Source organism: Ranitomeya imitator, chromosome 10, assembly GCF_032444005.1.
Source record: "Ranitomeya imitator isolate aRanImi1 chromosome 10, aRanImi1.pri, whole genome shotgun sequence".
NCBI classification, from domain to species: domain Eukaryota; kingdom Metazoa; phylum Chordata; class Amphibia; order Anura; family Dendrobatidae; genus Ranitomeya; species Ranitomeya imitator.
Genome location: NC_091291.1, coordinates 53687837 through 53705720, shown reverse-complemented (window position 1 = coordinate 53705720; position 17884 = coordinate 53687837). Strand labels below are relative to the sequence as shown.

General features: G+C 43.6%; 1 protein-coding gene across 1 annotated transcript in view; it reads left to right on the top strand.

The window, feature by feature from the left end:
* Positions 1-17884, top strand: part of LOC138651037 (sulfotransferase 2B1-like) — a 173279-nt gene that overhangs the window by 61786 nt on the left and 93609 nt on the right. Inside the window, exon 3 of the mRNA XM_069740975.1 lies at positions 11925-12065. Coding sequence (XP_069597076.1) covers positions 11930-12065 — 136 coding nt within the window. The 5' untranslated portion in view covers positions 11925-11929. The remainder of the gene's footprint in view (positions 1-11924; positions 12066-17884) is intronic.

Here is a 17884-nt window from a genome sequence, read left to right as displayed (position 1 = left end):
GTCAGTCATTTGGGTGGTCTGTGATCGCTTCTCTAAGATGGTCCATTTGGTACCCTTGTTTAAATTACCTTCCTTCTCTGATTTGGTGCCATTGTTCTTCCAGCATGTGGTTCGTTTACATGGCATTCCAGAGAATATCGTTTCTGACAGAGGTTCCCAGTTTGTTTCGAGGTTTTGGCGAGCCTTTTGTGCTAGGATGGGCATTGACTTGTCTTTTTCCTCTGCTTTCCATCCTCAAACTAATGGCCAGACCGAACGAACCAATCAGACCTTGTAAACATATCTGAGATGCTTTGTTTCTGCTGATCAGGATGACTGGGTGTCCTTTTTGCCTTTGGCTGAGTTCGCCCTTAATAATCGGGCCAGCTCGGCTACCTTGGTTTCGCCGTTTTTCTGCAACTCTGGGTTCCATCCTCGTTTCTCCTCAGGGCAGGTTGAGTCTTCGGACTGTCCTGGTGTGGATACTGTGGTGGACAGGTTGCAGCAGATTTGGACTCATGTAGTGGACAATTTGACCTTGTCCCAGGAGAAGGCTCAACGTTTCGCTAATCGCAGACGCTGTGTGGGTCCTCGACTTCGTGTTGGGGATTTAGTTTGGTTATCTTCTCGTCATATTCCTATGAAGGTTTCCTCTCCTAAGTTTAAACCTCGTTTCATTGGTCCATATAGGATTTCTGAGGTTCTTAATCCTGTGTCTTTTCGTCTGACCCTTCCAGATTCTTTTTCCATACATAACGTATTCCATAGTTCATTGTTGCGGAGATACGTGGCACCTATGGTTCCATCTGTTGATCCTCCTGCCCCGGTTTTGGTGGAGGGGGAGTTGGAGTATATTGTGGAGAAGATTTTGGATTCTCGTGTTTCAAGACGGAAACTTCAGTATCTGGTTAAATGGAAGGGTTATGCTCAGGAAGATAATTCCTGGGTCTTTGCCTCTGATGTCCATGCTCCCGATCTTGTTCGTGCCTTTCATATGGCTCATCCTGGTCGTCCTGGGGGCTCTGGTGAGGGTTCGGTGACCCCTCCTCAAGGGGGGGGTACTGTTGTGAATTCTGTGGCAGAGCTCCCTCCTGTGGTCACAAGTGGTACTTCGGCTGATTCTCTCTGGGAGCTTCCGTTGGTGGAGGAGAGTGGTACTGTGGCTTCTGAGTTTCCTTCCTCAGGTGATGTGGTGATGTCGTTAGGTGCTGCTCTATTTAACTCCACCTAGTGCTTTGATCCTGGCCTCCAGTCAATGTTCTAGTATTGGACCTGTTTCCTCCTGGATCGTTCCTGTGGCCTGCTGCTCTGCATAGCTAAGTTCCGCTTTGCTATTTTGTTTTCTATTTTTTCTGTCCAGCTTGCTTAATATTGTTTTCTTGCTTGCTGGTAGCTCTGGGACGCAGAGGGTGTACCTCCGTGCCGTTAGTTCGGTACGGAGGGTCTTTTTGCCCCCTTTGCGTGGTTTTTGTAGGGTTTTGTGTTGACCGCAAAGTTACCTTTCCTATCCTCGCTCTGTTCAGAAAGTCGGGCCTCACTTTGCTAAATCTATTTCATCTCTACGTTTGTCTTTTCATCTTAACTCACAGTCATTATATGTGGGGGCAGCCTTTTCCTTTGGGGTATTTCTCTGAGGCAAGGTAGGCTTATTTTCTATCTTCAGGCTAGCTAGTTTCTCAGGCTGTGCCGAGTTGCATAGGGAGCGTTAGGCGCAATCCACGGCTGCCTCTAGTGTCATTGGAGAGGATTAGGGATTGCGGTCAGCAGAGTTCCCACGTCTCAGAGCTCGTTCTATGTTTTTGGGTTATTGTCAGGTCACTGTATGTGCTCTGACTTCTATGTCCATTGTGGTACTGAATTACCTTATCATAACAGTGTGCTTCATTGAGGCAGAGGTTGAGGGCACAGGTGGAGGCTCTAGAGGAGATAAAGGAGGCAGAAGCACTGGAGCAACTGTTACATACAAGCTGTGGGTTGTCATGGTTTGGACAGAGTTAATGCCCTGCCCTCTCAGGGTTAATTGTTGTGGCCTCCTTTTAGATCTGGGAGGGATATTTATACCCACACTGGACTAGGATTCTCTGTCAGTTATACTTTTGCTTTGTCTGTGTGCTTGACCCCCTGGTGTGCGTGTGTATTTTGTGTTGTTTGATTGATCTAGTCTGTTTAATCCACTCAGCTTTCTGACCTCTGGCTTCCACCTGACTGTCCTTCTGTCTCACCCTCTAGTACCTTGCTTGTCCCCTGGTTATTGACTTCAGCACTTTTGACTACTCTCCGGCTCCGTTCACCTCCTTTGCACCCCAGCACCTGGCTCTGCCACTGGCTACTCCCCCTCTGTCACATGGCTCAGATCCTGCTTGCTACCCGGTGAGTTCTCTGCCGTTCTACTCTGGGCTCCTTTACTGAGGCGAGTAGCCTCCCGGCAGTAGTTACTCCTGGGAGCCTTGACATGGTTTGCCAAGACTTGATGTCTGGTGACACCTTGGTGACTGTCTACTGCTTTAGTTCTTCATCCCCTGGTGTGTACTAGTTTATTTCTCCAAACCACGCTGTTTAGTAGTTCAGTTCTTCAAACACTTTTGTGTATTAGTCTAGTTTTCCATGTTTTGGTGTGTATTTCTTTCCTTCTGCAATAATAGTAAAGATTTAGAGGCTTTGATGCAGTTTGCACTTTGAAAAAAATAGTTTGTTTCATATACCGTATATACTCGAGTATAAGCCGAGATTTTCAGCCCAAATTTTTGGGCTGAAAGTGCCCCTTTCGGCTTATACTCGAGTCACGGTCGGCGGATGAGGGGGAGAGGGCGCTGAGGCATACTTACCTGCTTCCGGGGCTCCTGGCGCTGTCCCTGCAGTCCCACGGTCTCCGGGTCACAGCGGTCACGTGGGACAGCTCATTAGAGAAAAATGAATATGGACTCCACTCCCATAGGGGTGGAGCCGCATATTCATTTCTCTAATGAGCAGTAAAGGTGACCGCTGATAGAGGAAGAACTGCGGCACCCGGAGACCAGCTGTCCGGGGGAAGGAGCGGGACGCCGGGAGCAGGTAAGTATTACATATTCACCTGTCCGCGTTCCACACGCCGGGCGCCGCTCCATCTTTGCGTCCTCTTGCACTGACTGTTCAGGTCAGGGGGCGCAATGACGCATATAGTGTGCGCGCCGCCCTCTGCCTGATCAGTCAGTGCGGAGAGACGCCGAGACGGGACGCTGAGGAGCTGCAAGTAAGAGAGGTGAGTATGGCATTTTTTTTTTTTATTGCAGCAGCAGCAGCAATGGCACAGCTTTATACGGAGCATCTATGGGGCAATAATGACCGGTGCAGAGCACAATATGGCACAGCTATGGGGCAATACATGAAACAGAAGAAAAAGCACCACTTTATATAATTGCACACCACTCGTAAATAGCAAATAGAGAGGAAAACTTTATTGATACATTAATAAAACCAATTAAAATGGCATCATACCATAGTCCCCACACTGGCCCACCAAAAATAACATAGATAGGCACAGGCACATATATAAAGCAATATACAATAACAGTGAAATACAAATTATAATGCAAAAGTGTGCCCTATGTATGTCATGATGTAACACAACGGCGCAATCAAATGCACAAAGTACCCCCGGGGTACAAAAAAGATGGATAACGCCTGAAATGATGAACAAGAAATATGCGCACCTACATAGATAATGAATGCAGGGCAAAAAAGAGGTGTGCAAACCACCAAGGCCGGCTGCCAATATAGAATGGCAGTGTAAAAACTGTGCAATGTGGTGATAAATATCAGTCCACACACTCCAATATGGTATAATGATTACCACATAAGAAGAAATGCAGCCAGGTCCCAGGTCTCGCCAGATAGATAACCCCCAGGCATGAAGGCAAAGAAGCCCAATAGGGGGAACCAAGCGCCAGCGGCAGGGCACAGCGTGGGGAGAAGACCCAACGCGTGTCGCCGTCACAGGGACGGCTTCGTCAGGGGAAGATGCAGGGAAGCCATCAATAACTGTTTAAATACCTGTCACCAGGGGCGAGGTGAAGAGCAGGGCACGCCAGGAGCCGGAACCGGAAATGACACGGGTAGGGCGGAAGAGCACGCAATGGCAGACGTCTCTGCCAGTACTACGCAATGCGCATGCACTGGAGCAGCCCGGCGCTGCGACGCGAGTACAGAGCGTGGACAATAGAGCGCAGGAGCTATCACAGCCTGGTAAATAGCCAGTACACTAAAGAAGGAGCGCAGACATAAAGAGCCCAATGACCAGAGTACAGAGACACCAGACAATACTCACATAACACTGGGGACACAGACAAAACACATGGAGGGGTACACAGGAGGGGAAGGGGGGGGGGGTTCAAAAATAAAAAATAAATAATAAATAATAAAATGGAGGTATAAAGAAATAACCAATGCGGAAGTCAATATATGGCCAGCCCACTAAGGCACAACTATAAACTACAAAGATGAGAATATATAGAACCTGAAGATTCACAGAAATCAGATATGTGCACAAAAAACACCCATAAAAGTAAAATATGAAACAGGAGGAGGACCAGGATACAGAGAGGCACGTAAGTTTGCACAAATGCAAATAATGAGGAGGTACAATGCAGAATGATCACATAGTAGCTTCAAGTATATATAAACGCCGCCCTACCGAGGAGCTGCTAGATAAAAGAAGAATGGCTACTCAGTGGAAAAAGTATATATGAATATCAAGTAGAAAAAACCATACGGGGAGATAGAGAACAGCATACATATGGTAATCCTGGAAACCCATATAGCACGAATGTCACCCGAAGGCTATATGTACCCTGACAATAAGAAAGACAAAGGGCTGAACTACTCAAAGGCCAATAATGGCTAAAAAGACTGCTATACCAACCACTGGTAACGAAAACCAAGGAGCCCCTTGGTGAAGCTTATCTGTGGAGCACTGTGGACAGAAGTCCCCCCCCCCCCACAAAAAAGTGGGGGGTGGGGAGGGGGAAAATACGAGCCCAGTCCTTATCATGCGCACAAAAATGCAGCGGGCAGAAATAGAATGGAACATAGGCGACTGTAACATGAAGCCCAGATGTATATATATAAAAAAACGGGACATGAATGAGGAAATACAAAGTGTCCTTCCAATATCCATAAGCAAACACAGCAGGAAACGTAAACATCTAGGTTCAACCAAGATATAATCGTTGCTTAGATGTATGCTCTATTTGTTGTTCCTTTCTTTCTTATCCCGTGGAGGTATCGTTTCATCCATATATGCAGTGGTAAATATAGAAGGGCCTGGTAGACGTCGCGGCTGGGTTTTTGTTCCATGTGTCAAAACTGACGTAGAGGTCTCCAAAGGTCATGCATAGACGTGTGAAATAGCCCCGATGATCACCTGATGAGGACATCTAAAACAAAAAAAGGGTCATTTGTTAGATTCAGCCCAAAAAGCCTGTGAAGAGGAGGTCCTCATTAATGCCTGAGGGAACCGTAGAGTGTAACAAGAAGATCCAACGGGCTTCTGCTTGCAAGAGCCTGTTTTCAAGAGATCCACCTCTACCCGAGCCACGGATGTGTTCCAAGCCCACTATTTTGGTGCCTCCGTATTTACCCGCATGATGTAATAAGAAGTGAGCTGCCACTGTGGTGAGCATTGTCTCCTTGCATGAGTCGGCTGCAGCGGTACCAATGGTGGAAAAATGCTTTTGTACACGCCGACGTAGCTCCTGGGACGTCTGTCCCACATATACCAGTGGGCAGGGGCATATAATAGCGTAAATGACATTCGTTGTCTTACAGTTAACGTAGCTCTTAAGCACATGTTTACTCTGATCAGCGGGATTGCAAAAATGATCTCTTACCGGATGCATGTATTGACAGATATTACAATTCCCGCATGGGAAAGAGCCCCTCAACGAAATTCCTCTATTCAATTTAACAGTGGGTCTTACATAATGACTTCTTGTCAGGATATCTCGTAAATTAGGGGCCCTCCTAGCAGTAATAAGTGGACGCTCACTGACAACTTGTGCTGTTGCCAAATCCGTTGTAAGAATGCCCCAATGTTTCTCTAGAATCTGTCTTACCTTAGACCAGTGTGTAGTAAACCCGGTGATGAAACGAACAGTTTTGTCCGGTGGTTTCTTTCTTGATTCCAAAAGGGAGACTTGTGATTGCCGCTTGGCTCTTTGATATGCATGAGAGATATGTTTGTTGGGGTAGGTCCTCTTCTTAAACCTCTCCGTCAAATCCTGTGATTCCCTGTAGAAGTCTTCGTCACGTGTGCAGTTCCTCCTGGTGCGAAGGAATTGCCCAACGGGGATATGGGGCAATAATGAACGGTGCAGAGCACTATATGGCACAGCTATGGGGCAATAATAATAATAATAATAATTTTTATTTATATAGCGCCAACATATTCCGCAGCGCTTTACAAATTATAGAGGGGACTTGTACAGACAATAGACATTACAGCATAACAGAAATACAGTTCAAAACAGATACCAGGAGGAATGAGGGCCCTGCTCGCAAGCTTACAAACTATGGGGAAAAGGGGAGACACGAGAGGTGGATGGTAACAAATGCTATAGTTATTCGGACCAGCTATAGTGTAAGGCTCAGGTGTTCATGTAAAGCTGCATGAACCAGTTATCAGCCTAAGTATGTAGCAGTACAGACACAGAGGGCTAATACTGCATAAAGTGTATGAGAACATGATGCGAGGAACCTTTTTTTTTTTTTTTTTATTATAAATAGGCCACACAGGGATCGTTAGGTTAATGCATTGAGGCGGTAGGCCAGTCTGAACAAATGAGTTTTTAGGGTACGCTTAAAACTGTGGGGATTGGGGATTAATAATGAACGGTGCAGAGCACTATATGGCACAGCTATGGGGCAATAATGAACGGTGCAGAGCACTATATAGCACAGCTATGGGGCAATAATGAACAGTGCAGAGCACTATATGGCACAGCTATGGGGAATAATGAACGGTGCAGAGCACTATATGGCACAGCTATTGGGCAATAATGAACGGTGCAAAGCACTATATGGCACATCTATGGGGCAATAATGAACGGTGCAGAGCACTATATGGCACAGCTATGAGGCAATAATGAGCGGTGCAGAGCACTATATGGCACAGCTTTTTATGGAGCATCTATGGGGCAATAATGAACGGTGCAGAGCATTATATGTGGCACAGCTTTAAATGTAGCATCTTATGGGGCAATAATGAACAGTATGGAGCATTATATGTGGCACAGCTTTATATGGAGCATCTATGGGGCCATAATGAACGGTATGGAGCATCTATTTTTATTTTTGAAATTCACCGGTAGCTGCTGCATTTTCCACCCTAGGCTTATACTCGAGTCAATAAGTTTTCCCAGTTTTTTGTGGCAAAATTAGGGGGGTCGGCTTATGCTCGGGTCGGCTTATACTTGAGTATATACGGTAATAGGGAATTCCCACATAAATTTTGAAAAGGTGGGAGCAGCTATGATGTTAATATGACTTTGAAATTTTTCAGCTAGCATTCCATATCTTATCCGAGGAATCAATATAAAGAGTGTTTGCATATCCCATTTGCATTGATGTGAATTTCTATATGTATAAGCTTCAGCTGGCCCCATGTATTGAATTGTTTTTGGTTTAGAGGCACTATTTTATCTATTAATGTATGTATATTTTATGTGTGTTTAAATAAAGTTGTATTTTTTATTCAAATAAACAGAGACACTTTTTAATTGAGTATAGTTTAATAACTATCTAGTCAGTATGCTTCTATGTGGCTTACAGCCTGAGCCTGTCATTGGCACTGCCTTCTCATTGGCAACCCCAGGCTCCTGACTTACTGTGGTACCTCCAGGTGTCAGGTGGGCCAGGAGACCTGCAATCTCCTGCCCTCCAGGTTCAGTGGCTGAGTATGCAATTCCCACACCACCACGGGCTCCGGTGTCTGGTCTCTTGGCACTTTCTTCTGGGGTAAGCCCAGTCGCAGCTCCTGACCCCAGGATCCTCTCATTTGCCTCGTCTTCTCTCACTGTCCCTGCACACACGCACTACCAGACTCTCTAACAGACTGCCTAACCTGCCCCCAGACCAAAATTTATAGGGAAGCTCCCCTGAAACCGAGTTTAGAGCTCGCCCTTCTGGTCTGGAGTCAGGATGGTGTTGCATGTCAGTATTACCTGATTAGGGGATTGCTCCTTGCTTCTAGGCATGACATCACGCCCCGTGAAGAAGGCAATGCCATTGTGGCAACCGGACTCCTGGGGTGCCACACTGCTATACTTCCTCAGAAATGTCCTCAAAAATGCCAATGCCAACCCTTATCCTGGGAGACGTCAACAGCCCCACCTCCCCAACTGCATCCCAGCTTCTATCTCTAACCACTTCTCATCGCCTCTCACAACTTTCAAACTCTGAGTCATACAAAGACAGTAAAACCCCTGATCTGGACTTTGTCTATCTCCGTTCAATCTCCTACCTAGATAACTCACCTCTTACCCTTTGTGCCCCATGAAATTACGAGTATAACCACAACTTAGACATTTTTAGGTGTTCCCTAAAAATAATTCTGTGTAGGATGACCTATCATGTTCCCTAATCAAAGTCATATATCTATCTATCTATCTATCTATCTATCTATCTATCTATCTATCTATATATATATATATATATATATATATATATATATATATATATATATATATATATATATATCTTACCCTCTACTTCTCTGAACATAATTCGCCATCAAACTCCACCATACACAAAAGGCTCATGCAGCCTTTATCTACCCCCCATTTCCTCAAGATGGTTGTGCCATCATTGTAAATAAGCACCTGTAATTTGTGTCACCCCCCAAACTCACTCTAGATTGTAAGCTTTATTTAGCAGGGTTGTCATTATTTTTGCTTTAACTGTTTAATTATCTTAAACTTGATAACTTTTGACTGTTTTATATGAACTGCTGACTTATGCAGAATATGTTTGTGATATATAAATAAAAGTTATTATTAGTAGAATTAAGATGGCGAAGTTCAAGATTTGCCATGTGTAGGAGGAGGACAATCTTTAGTCATTTTCATTTGATGGTTGGGAGGGTGTTGGTGACTTTAGTCAAGGCAGTTTCAGTGTAATGGTGTGGTCTGAAGCCAGATTGTAAACGGTCAAAGTGAGAGCAAGAGGCGAGGTGAGAGGACAGTTCAAAATGGACGTGTTGTTCCAATACTTTGGAGGCATGGGGGGAAAGTGATATGGGGCAAAGCTAGACACAGAGGATGGGTCAAGGGTGGTTTTTTTTATGGATGGGTGTAATAGAGGCATGTTTCAATCAGGAGGGAAGACACCAGTTGTTAGTGACCGGTGGAAGAGGAGGGTTAGACTTGGGATGAAGACTTTGGTAAGGTTTGGAATGAGGTGGAACATCACCGTGTCAAGTTCACAAGTGGTGAGGCAAAGCCTTCAGCTGAGATGAGAGAAGAGAGATTGGAAGCTGGTTGACGCAGGAGAGAATTGAAAGTACTAAATAGCTGATTAGTGTTGTGAGACAGGTATGATATGAAGGATGAGAAGTCGGTTTGTTTTTGCTGCAGGGAGCAATTGCGCAGCATTTTTACAACTTCTTTTACTGGATGGGATACTCCCCTCCCTTTCTTTGGCAGCCGTACAGCTGTACACATTGTAGATGAGTGCCAGAAAGAACACGTGCTCCAGGAGATGTCAAGTGCTGCATCAAGTGGCCTCTGCTCCACTTCCTCCACCTTAACATCACACACAATACAGCCCTCAGTGGTGGCACCCCAATTACCCTTGTTTTCCCCCACATCACAGCTCTCCAACCACCTAATTGATTGTTGGGAATCACAGATGGCTGAATCTGCAGATCTCTTCACACATTGTATGCCATGGGCATCAGAAGTGTACTCCAAAGATTCTCAGACTGAAGAGGAGGAAATCATCTACACTGATGGCCACATTTTTTCTCAGTTTGATCCATGGCCGGATGAAGATGGGTCCAAGCATAGTCCAAACCCTTGTCAACAAACTCTAACCCTGTTGGGTGAAGGTGATCCATTAGTGATGAGATTCAGATACTTGAGGCACTGTAATGTGCTGTCAGGGCAGGAATAGGAGAAGAATCACTCTCAAGGTGAGGAGTGGGAGAACAGAGAGGATGACAATGAGGTAGTAGATCCCACTTGGTGTAAACCCAGATGCATGTAGCAGAGTAGCTCAACAGAAGAGAAGGAAGAGGAAGACAAGGAGGTTACTTAGACACAGAGCTATGCAACCACGACAACCAATGCATCCAGAGCCCCATTTCTGACAGAGGACAGCAGCGTTTTTGGTTCTGTAGTTGCCTAGCTTGGGTCTTTTTTTCAGGCCGGCAAAAATCTAAAAAATCACATTATCTCTCAACTTTTTTAAAAATGACATAGTAGAGTAAAAAAAATGAAATAATTTCAGTACTACACGCATGAACTGGCACAAGCACGATCAACATACGTTTATCTGGGGTAACTGAGGGCCTGTCTGCTGATACGGAAGTGGACATTCCTGCTGTTTTTGACTGATCTTACATACCAAGTACACCCCATCTTTCTTAATCCTCCGTAACATATCCACCTGCACCTCTCTCACAGTCCAGCAGCTTGTCGTGCTCACTCAACTCCACCCTGTGTCAGCACAGCAGTGAGCCCTCATTTGTGCAGTTGTGCTCACATAAAAGATTTATTCCTCCTCCTGGGGGCATGGAACAAAATGCTGAAATGGATGGGAAAGAGCTAAAACTAAATGGGAACTGCATGGAGAAGATGCCTGCATGCCTTTCTGACTTTCATCTGGGAATAATGTTGTCAGACTATTGTTCCGGTTTTACAGATTTATAGGAAGACCTATTAAACCAAACCTATTTTTTTTTACATTTGGGAGGTACCCAACTCATTCCAAACTGTTAGCTAGATTTTGGAATACATGTTCCCTATCACTTGAGAATGCCAACTAAAACATGCCCATTTGAATTTTGGGCTTCGCCTGCCACCACACCAAGTCCACTGCCATGTCATTATGCAGCCCTCGCTTCACATTTTCAGACGGCCAGCAGGTGCCAAGAAACCTGAGTATTGTGAGCTCCACAGTTCATTTTGGCCAATGGAGCCACTGTCAAAGAGAGTGAAGCCGCTGTAAGGTGAATATAATACAGGAGTTGGGGGAGATGTATGCTGAATGTCAGTAAATTTAATTCTACCAGACACTAAAAGCATTAGAATTAAATTCTGAATACAATGTATGCAAGTGTATGCATATATGTTTAATATGTGATGAAACTGAGTAATGTTGTTTAGCTTTAAAAACAGAGCAGTTCATTATATGCTGCTACTAAGGAGCTCTGGATAATTATTTAGCTCTTTAAAAATTTGTTTAGTATTTGATGGTAAAAAGGAATATTATTTTGCTCTAAAAAGAGCTGTTTCGTATATTATGGTACTGGATCTGAAACTCTGCCTCTCTTCCTACACCCACAATCTGTTCCTACAGTATACATAATGCAACCTAGGAGAGATCTGCAGCATGTACTTGCAATGCTAACACCCTAACTTTCCATCTCCCTTGTATTAAATCTCTCCCTACACGTTCTCAATCTAAGGCAATATATCAAGGCGAATAGCTAACTACTCGCCGAGTAAAGAATAGCACGAATAGCGTACTATTCGTGTGGGTAACAAATAGTGCTGAATGTATTTGCTATTCACTAATCATTATAAAGCTTTTTTGCATAACAAGATTTTGTGGGAACACTATACCAAATTCATAGATAAAGAGTATTACGGTAAAGTGATCTAAAAAGTTGAAAACATAAAAAAAATTAAAACAATCTTTTGCTAATGTCTGAATTGTAATTAGTTTTTTTTTTTTTTTTGTCTTTTTTACAGATAAAATGACGTTTAACTATTTTCTATATAAAGATATCAGATTTATCTGTGACTTGTACTCAGAAGAATCTATTGCTTATGCAGAAAACGAATTTAAAGTATTGGATGATGACATTTACAACGTAACCTTTCCCAAATCAGGTAATTGGCATATTTCAATATTTGCTACTTTAATATAAATTAATTATTTGGATAAATGGCTTCAGAATCTTTAAATAATCTTTGTTTTTAGACTTTTCTTTTTACAGGTTTTTTTTTTCTCCTTTTAGCGTTTTCTTTTCAGATAATAGTTTGCACAAATCACTATCCCCCCACACATACACATACAGTTATCAATAAAGTGCACCCAAGCACCATATTCACACAAAAATGTCCCGCTCGTCCCGTTCGTCCCAACAGCGCTATTCATTGGAGGAGGCATATGCTTTCCTTGCCTCCGACACTGATAGCGAGGGAGAGGATCCCACTTTTCTTTACTTTTCTGATTCTTCATCCTCTTCTTCATCCTCCTCCTCCTCATCTTCCTCCTCATCTTCCTCCTCGGGTCCTGCGAAACCGCCACGCAGATGCCCCAGGATAGAAGATGAGGCAGCACCCACCATTCCTGAACCAGCGCTCCCCACTGCGGACCCCATATGGACCTTGCCCCCCGAAAATTACGAGCCACTGATTACTGATTTTGTGGCAGAATCAGGAATCAAGTTTGACACCGCCGACCTCACAGAAACAGACTTTTTCAAAGTCTTTTTCTCTGAGGATTTTATTAACCTCATGGCGGAGCAAACTAATTTGTATGCTCGTCAATTTTTGGAGCAAAACCCCGGTACATCATTTTCCAACTGGTCTCCTGTAGACGCAGTTGAAATGATGCAGTTTTGGGGCCTGGTCCTCCACTTGGGGATCATGAAGAAGCCAGAAATTCGGCAATATTGGAGTGTAGATATTTTATATAACACTCCAGTGTTCCGAATGGTCGTGGTTCGGAAGCGTTTTGAGGCCATCCGTAAGTTCCTGCATTATTCCGATAATGCACAGTGTCCTGCACGAGATGACCCCAACTTTGACTGTCTGTTCAAAGTTTGGCCGGTCATCGAACACTTCAACAAAAAGTTTTCTGAAGTGTACGTGCCCAAAAGGGACATCTGCGTGGATGAGTCCTAGATCCATTTAAGGGGCGGCTCGGATTCTGTCAATACCTCCCCAACAAAAGGGCCAGGTACGGAATCAAACTCTTCAAGCTGTGTGAGAGTACCTCAGGGTACATCCACAGGTTTAGAGTGTATGAAGGGAAGGACACCAGGATTGAACCCCCTGAGTGTCCTCCTGTCCTGGGAGTGAGTGGGAAGATTGTGTGGGATTTGGTGCACCCACTGCTGGATAAAGGTTATCACCTCTATACTGATAACTTTTATACCAGCATCCCACTCTACAAATCCCTCTCTGCGCAAGGCAGCCTGCGGTACTGTCCGCAAAAATCAGAGAGGCCTCCCAAAGACGCTACTTGGGCAGATGCTCAGAAAAGGTGAGAGCAAAGCCCAATGTAGCGACCACCTGTTGGTGGTCAAGTACAAGGACAAGAGGGATGTCCTTCTCTTGACCACCATACACGGTGATGGCAGCGCCCTCAGCACTGTACGGGGTACCTCTACACAGGTCAGCAAACCGGACTGTGTACTGGGCTACAACAAACGTATGGGGGGGGGTTGATCTCTCTGATCAACTCCTCCAACCGTACAGTGCTTTGAGAAAGGCCAAGGTGTGGTACAAAAAGCTGGCCATGCACATTGTACAAATGGCAATGCTCAATGCTTTCCTGCTGTTACGATGTGCACACCACACTGATACGTCATACCTGCAGTTCCAGGAGGTAGTGGTTAAGGCCCTGATATTTGGTACTCCGGAAGGAGAGGGCCCCAGTACTTCCAGAACTGAAGGTTCTCGTATCATACCAGGCCAGCATTTTCCAGGGGTGGTCCCACCAAATGGAAGAAAAGGTAAGCCGCAAAAAAGGTGCCGAGTGTGTTACAAAAGGGGAATACGCAAGGACACCATTTATCAATGCGACACCTGCCCCGAAAACCTGGCCTCTGTATGAAGGATTGCTTCAAATTGTACCACACCTCCATGCACTACTAATTTACTTTACAGGAAAGCGTACATTAGTTCCAAAAAGGGGGCACATCTAGATAAGTTCCTTGGGGGGGGTCTAGGTTCCAAAATGATGTCACTTGTGTTTTTTTTTTTTACTGTTTAGGCACATCAGGGGCTCTGCAAACGGAACATGACGACCGCAGACTATTTCATCAAAGTCTGCATTCCAAAACGTCGCAACTTTCCTTTCGAGCCCCAACGTGTGCCTAAACAGTTTTTTCCCACATATGGCATACCAGCGTAATCAGGACAATTTGGACAACAACTTTTGATGTCCAATTACTCCTGTTACCTTTGGGAAAATTAAAAATTGGGGACTAAAAGATCATTTTTGTAGTAAAAATAGGATTTTTTATTTTCACGCCTGGGCATTATAAACTTTCGTTAAGCACTTGGGGGATAAAAGTGCTCACGACACATCTAGAAAAGTTCCTTAGGGGGTCTAGTTTCCAAAATGGGGTCACTTGTGGGGGGTTTCCACTGTTTAGGCACATCAGGGGCTCTGCAAACGTGACATGGCGTCCGATCTCAATTCCAGCCAATTTTAGCTTGGAAATGTCAAACGGCGCTCCTTTCCTTCTGAGCTCTGCCATGCGCCCAAACAGTGGTTCCTCCACACATATTGAGTATCAGCGTACTCAGGACAAATTGGACAACAACTTTTGGGTTCGAATTTCTCCTTTTACCCTTGAGAAAATAAAAAATTGGGGACTAAACGATCATGTTTGTGGAAAAAATAGGAATTTTTTTTTTCACACCCGGGCGTTATAAACTTCTGTGAAGCACCTGGGGGTTCAAAGTTCTCACCACACATCTAGATAAGTTCCTTGGGGGTCTAGATTCCAAAATGTGGTTACTTGTGGGGGGTTTCCACTGTTTAGGCACATCAGGGGCTCTCCAAACGCAACATGGTGTCCGATCTCAATTCCAGCCAATTTTAGCTTGAAAATGTCAAACGACGCTCCTTTCCTTCTGAGCCCTGCCGTGCGCCCAAAAAGTGGTTCCCCCTCACATGTGGGGTATCAGCATACTCAGGACAAAAACTTTTGGGGTCCATTTCCTCTTTTTACCCTTGGGAAGTTAAAAAAATTATTGCTGAAAGATCATTTTTGTGACTAAAAAGTAAAATGTTAATTTTTTCCTTCCATGTTGCTTCTGCTGCTGTGAAACACCTGAAGGGTTAATAAACTTCTTGAATGTGGTTTTGAGCACCTTGAGGGGTGCAGTTTTTAGAATGGTGTCACTTTTTGGTATTTTCTGCCATATAGACCCCTCAAAATGACTTCAAATGTGAGGTGGTCCCTAAAAAAAATGGTTTTGTAAATTTTGTTGTAAAAATGAGAAATTGCTGGTCAAATTTTAACCCTTCTAACTTCCTAGAAAAAAAATTTTGTTTCCAAAATTGTGCTGATGTAAAGTAGACATGTGGGAAATGTTATTTATTAACTATATTGTGTCACATAACTCGTAGAACAGAATAAAAATTCAAAGTTGGAAAATTGCGAAATTTTCAAAATTTTCGCCAAATTTCCATTTTTTTCACAAATAAACGCAAGTTATATCGAATAAATTTTACCACTATCATGAAATACAATATATTACAAGAAAACATTCTCAGAATCGCTAAGATCCGTTGAAGTGTTTCGGAGTTATAACCTTATAAAGGGACAGTGGTCAGTCCTCCTAGTGAAAGACAGGTGAAACTGTACAATATTGTGGTCGCTATTTCCTAGATGCCCAACCACCTTCAGATTTGTTATTCTGTCAGGTCTATTAGATAGTATTAGGTCTAAAAGTGCTGCTCCTCTGGTTGGATTCTGCACCAATTGTGAAAGATAATTTTTCTTGGCAACAGGTTTCTGCTAATAACCAAGAAAAATTATCTTTCACAATTGGTGCAGAATCCAACCAGAGGAGCAGCACTTTTAGACCTAATACTATCTAATAGACCTGACAGAATAAAAAATCTGCAGGTGGTCGGGCATCTCGGAAATAGCGATCACAATATTGTACAGTTTCACCTGTCTTTCACTAGGGGGACTTGTCAGGGAGTCACAAAAACACTGAACTTTAGGAAGGCAAAGTTTGACCAGCTTAGAGATGCCCTTAATCTGGTAGACTGGGACAATATCCTCAGAAATAAGAATACAGATAATAAATGGGAAATGTTTAAGAACATCCTAAATAGGCAGTGTAAGCGGTTTATACCTTGTGGGAATAAAAGGACTAGAAATAGGAAAAACCCAATGTGGCTAAACAAAGAAGTAAGACAGGCAATTAACAGTAAAAAGAAAGCATTTGCACTACTAAAGCAGGATGGCACCATTGAAGCTCTAAAAAACTATAGGGAGAAAAATACTTTATCTAGAAAACTAATTAAGGCTGCCAAAAAGGAAACAGAGAAGCACATTGCTAAGGAGAGTAAAACCAATCCCAAACTGTTCTTCAACTATATCAATAGTAAAAGAATAAAAACTGAAAATGTATGCCCCTTAAAAAATAGTGAGGAAAGAATGGTTGTAGATAACGAGGAAAAAGCTAACATATTAAACACCTTCTTCTCCACGGTATTCACGGTGGAAAATGAAATGCTAGGTGAAATCCCAAGAAACAATGAAAACCCTATATTAAGGGTCACCAATCTAACCCAAGAAGAGGTGCGAAACCGGCTAAATAAGATTAAAATAGATAAATCTCCGGGTCCGGATGGCATACACCCACGAGTACTAAGAGAACTAAGTAATGTAATAGATAAACCATTATTTCTTATTTTTAGGGACTCTATAGCGACAGGGTCTGTTCCTCAGGACTGGCGCATAGCAAATGTGGTGCCAATATTCAAAAAGGGCTCTAAAAGTGAACCTGGAAATTATAGGCCAGTAAGTCTAACCTCTATTGTTGGTAAAATATTTGAAGGGTTTCTGAGGGATGTTATTCTGGATTATCTCAATGAGAATAACTGTTTAACTCCATATCAGCATGGGTTTATGAGAAATCGCTCCTGTCAAACCAATCTAATCAGTTTTTATGAAGAGGTAAGCTATAGGCTGGACCACGGTGAGTCATTGGACGTGGTATATCTCGATTTTTCCAAAGCGTTTGATACCGTGCCGCACAAGAGGTTGGTACACAAAATGAGAATGCTTGGTCTGGGGGAAAATGTGTGTAAATGGGTTAGTAACTGGCTTAGTGATAGAAAGCAGAGGGTGGTTATAAATGGTATAGTCTCTAACTGGGTCGCTGTGACCAGTGGGGTACCGCAGGGGTCAGTATTGGGACCTGTTCTCTTCAACATATTCATTAATGATCTGGTAGAAGGTTTACACAGTAAAATATCGATATTTGCAGATGATACAAAACTATGTAAAGCAGTTAATACAAGAGAAGATAGTATTCTGCTACAGATGGATCTGGATAAGTTGGAAACTTGGGCTGAAAGGTGGCAGATGAGGTTTAACAATGATAAATGTAAGGTTATACACATGGGAAGAAGGAATCAATATCACCATTACACACTGAACGGGAAACCACTGGGTAAATCTGACAGGGAGAAGGACTTGGGGATCCTAGTTAATGATAAACTTACCTGGAGCAGCCAGTGCCAGGCAGCAGCTGCCAAGGCAAACAGGATCATGGGGTGCATTAAAAGAGGTCTGGATACACATGATGAGAGCATTATACTGCCCCTGTACAAATCCCTAGTTAGACCGCACATGGAGTACTGTGTCCAGTTTTGGGCACCGGTGCTCAGGAAGGATATAATGGAACTAGAGCGAGTACAAAGGAGGGCAACAAAATTAATAAAGGGG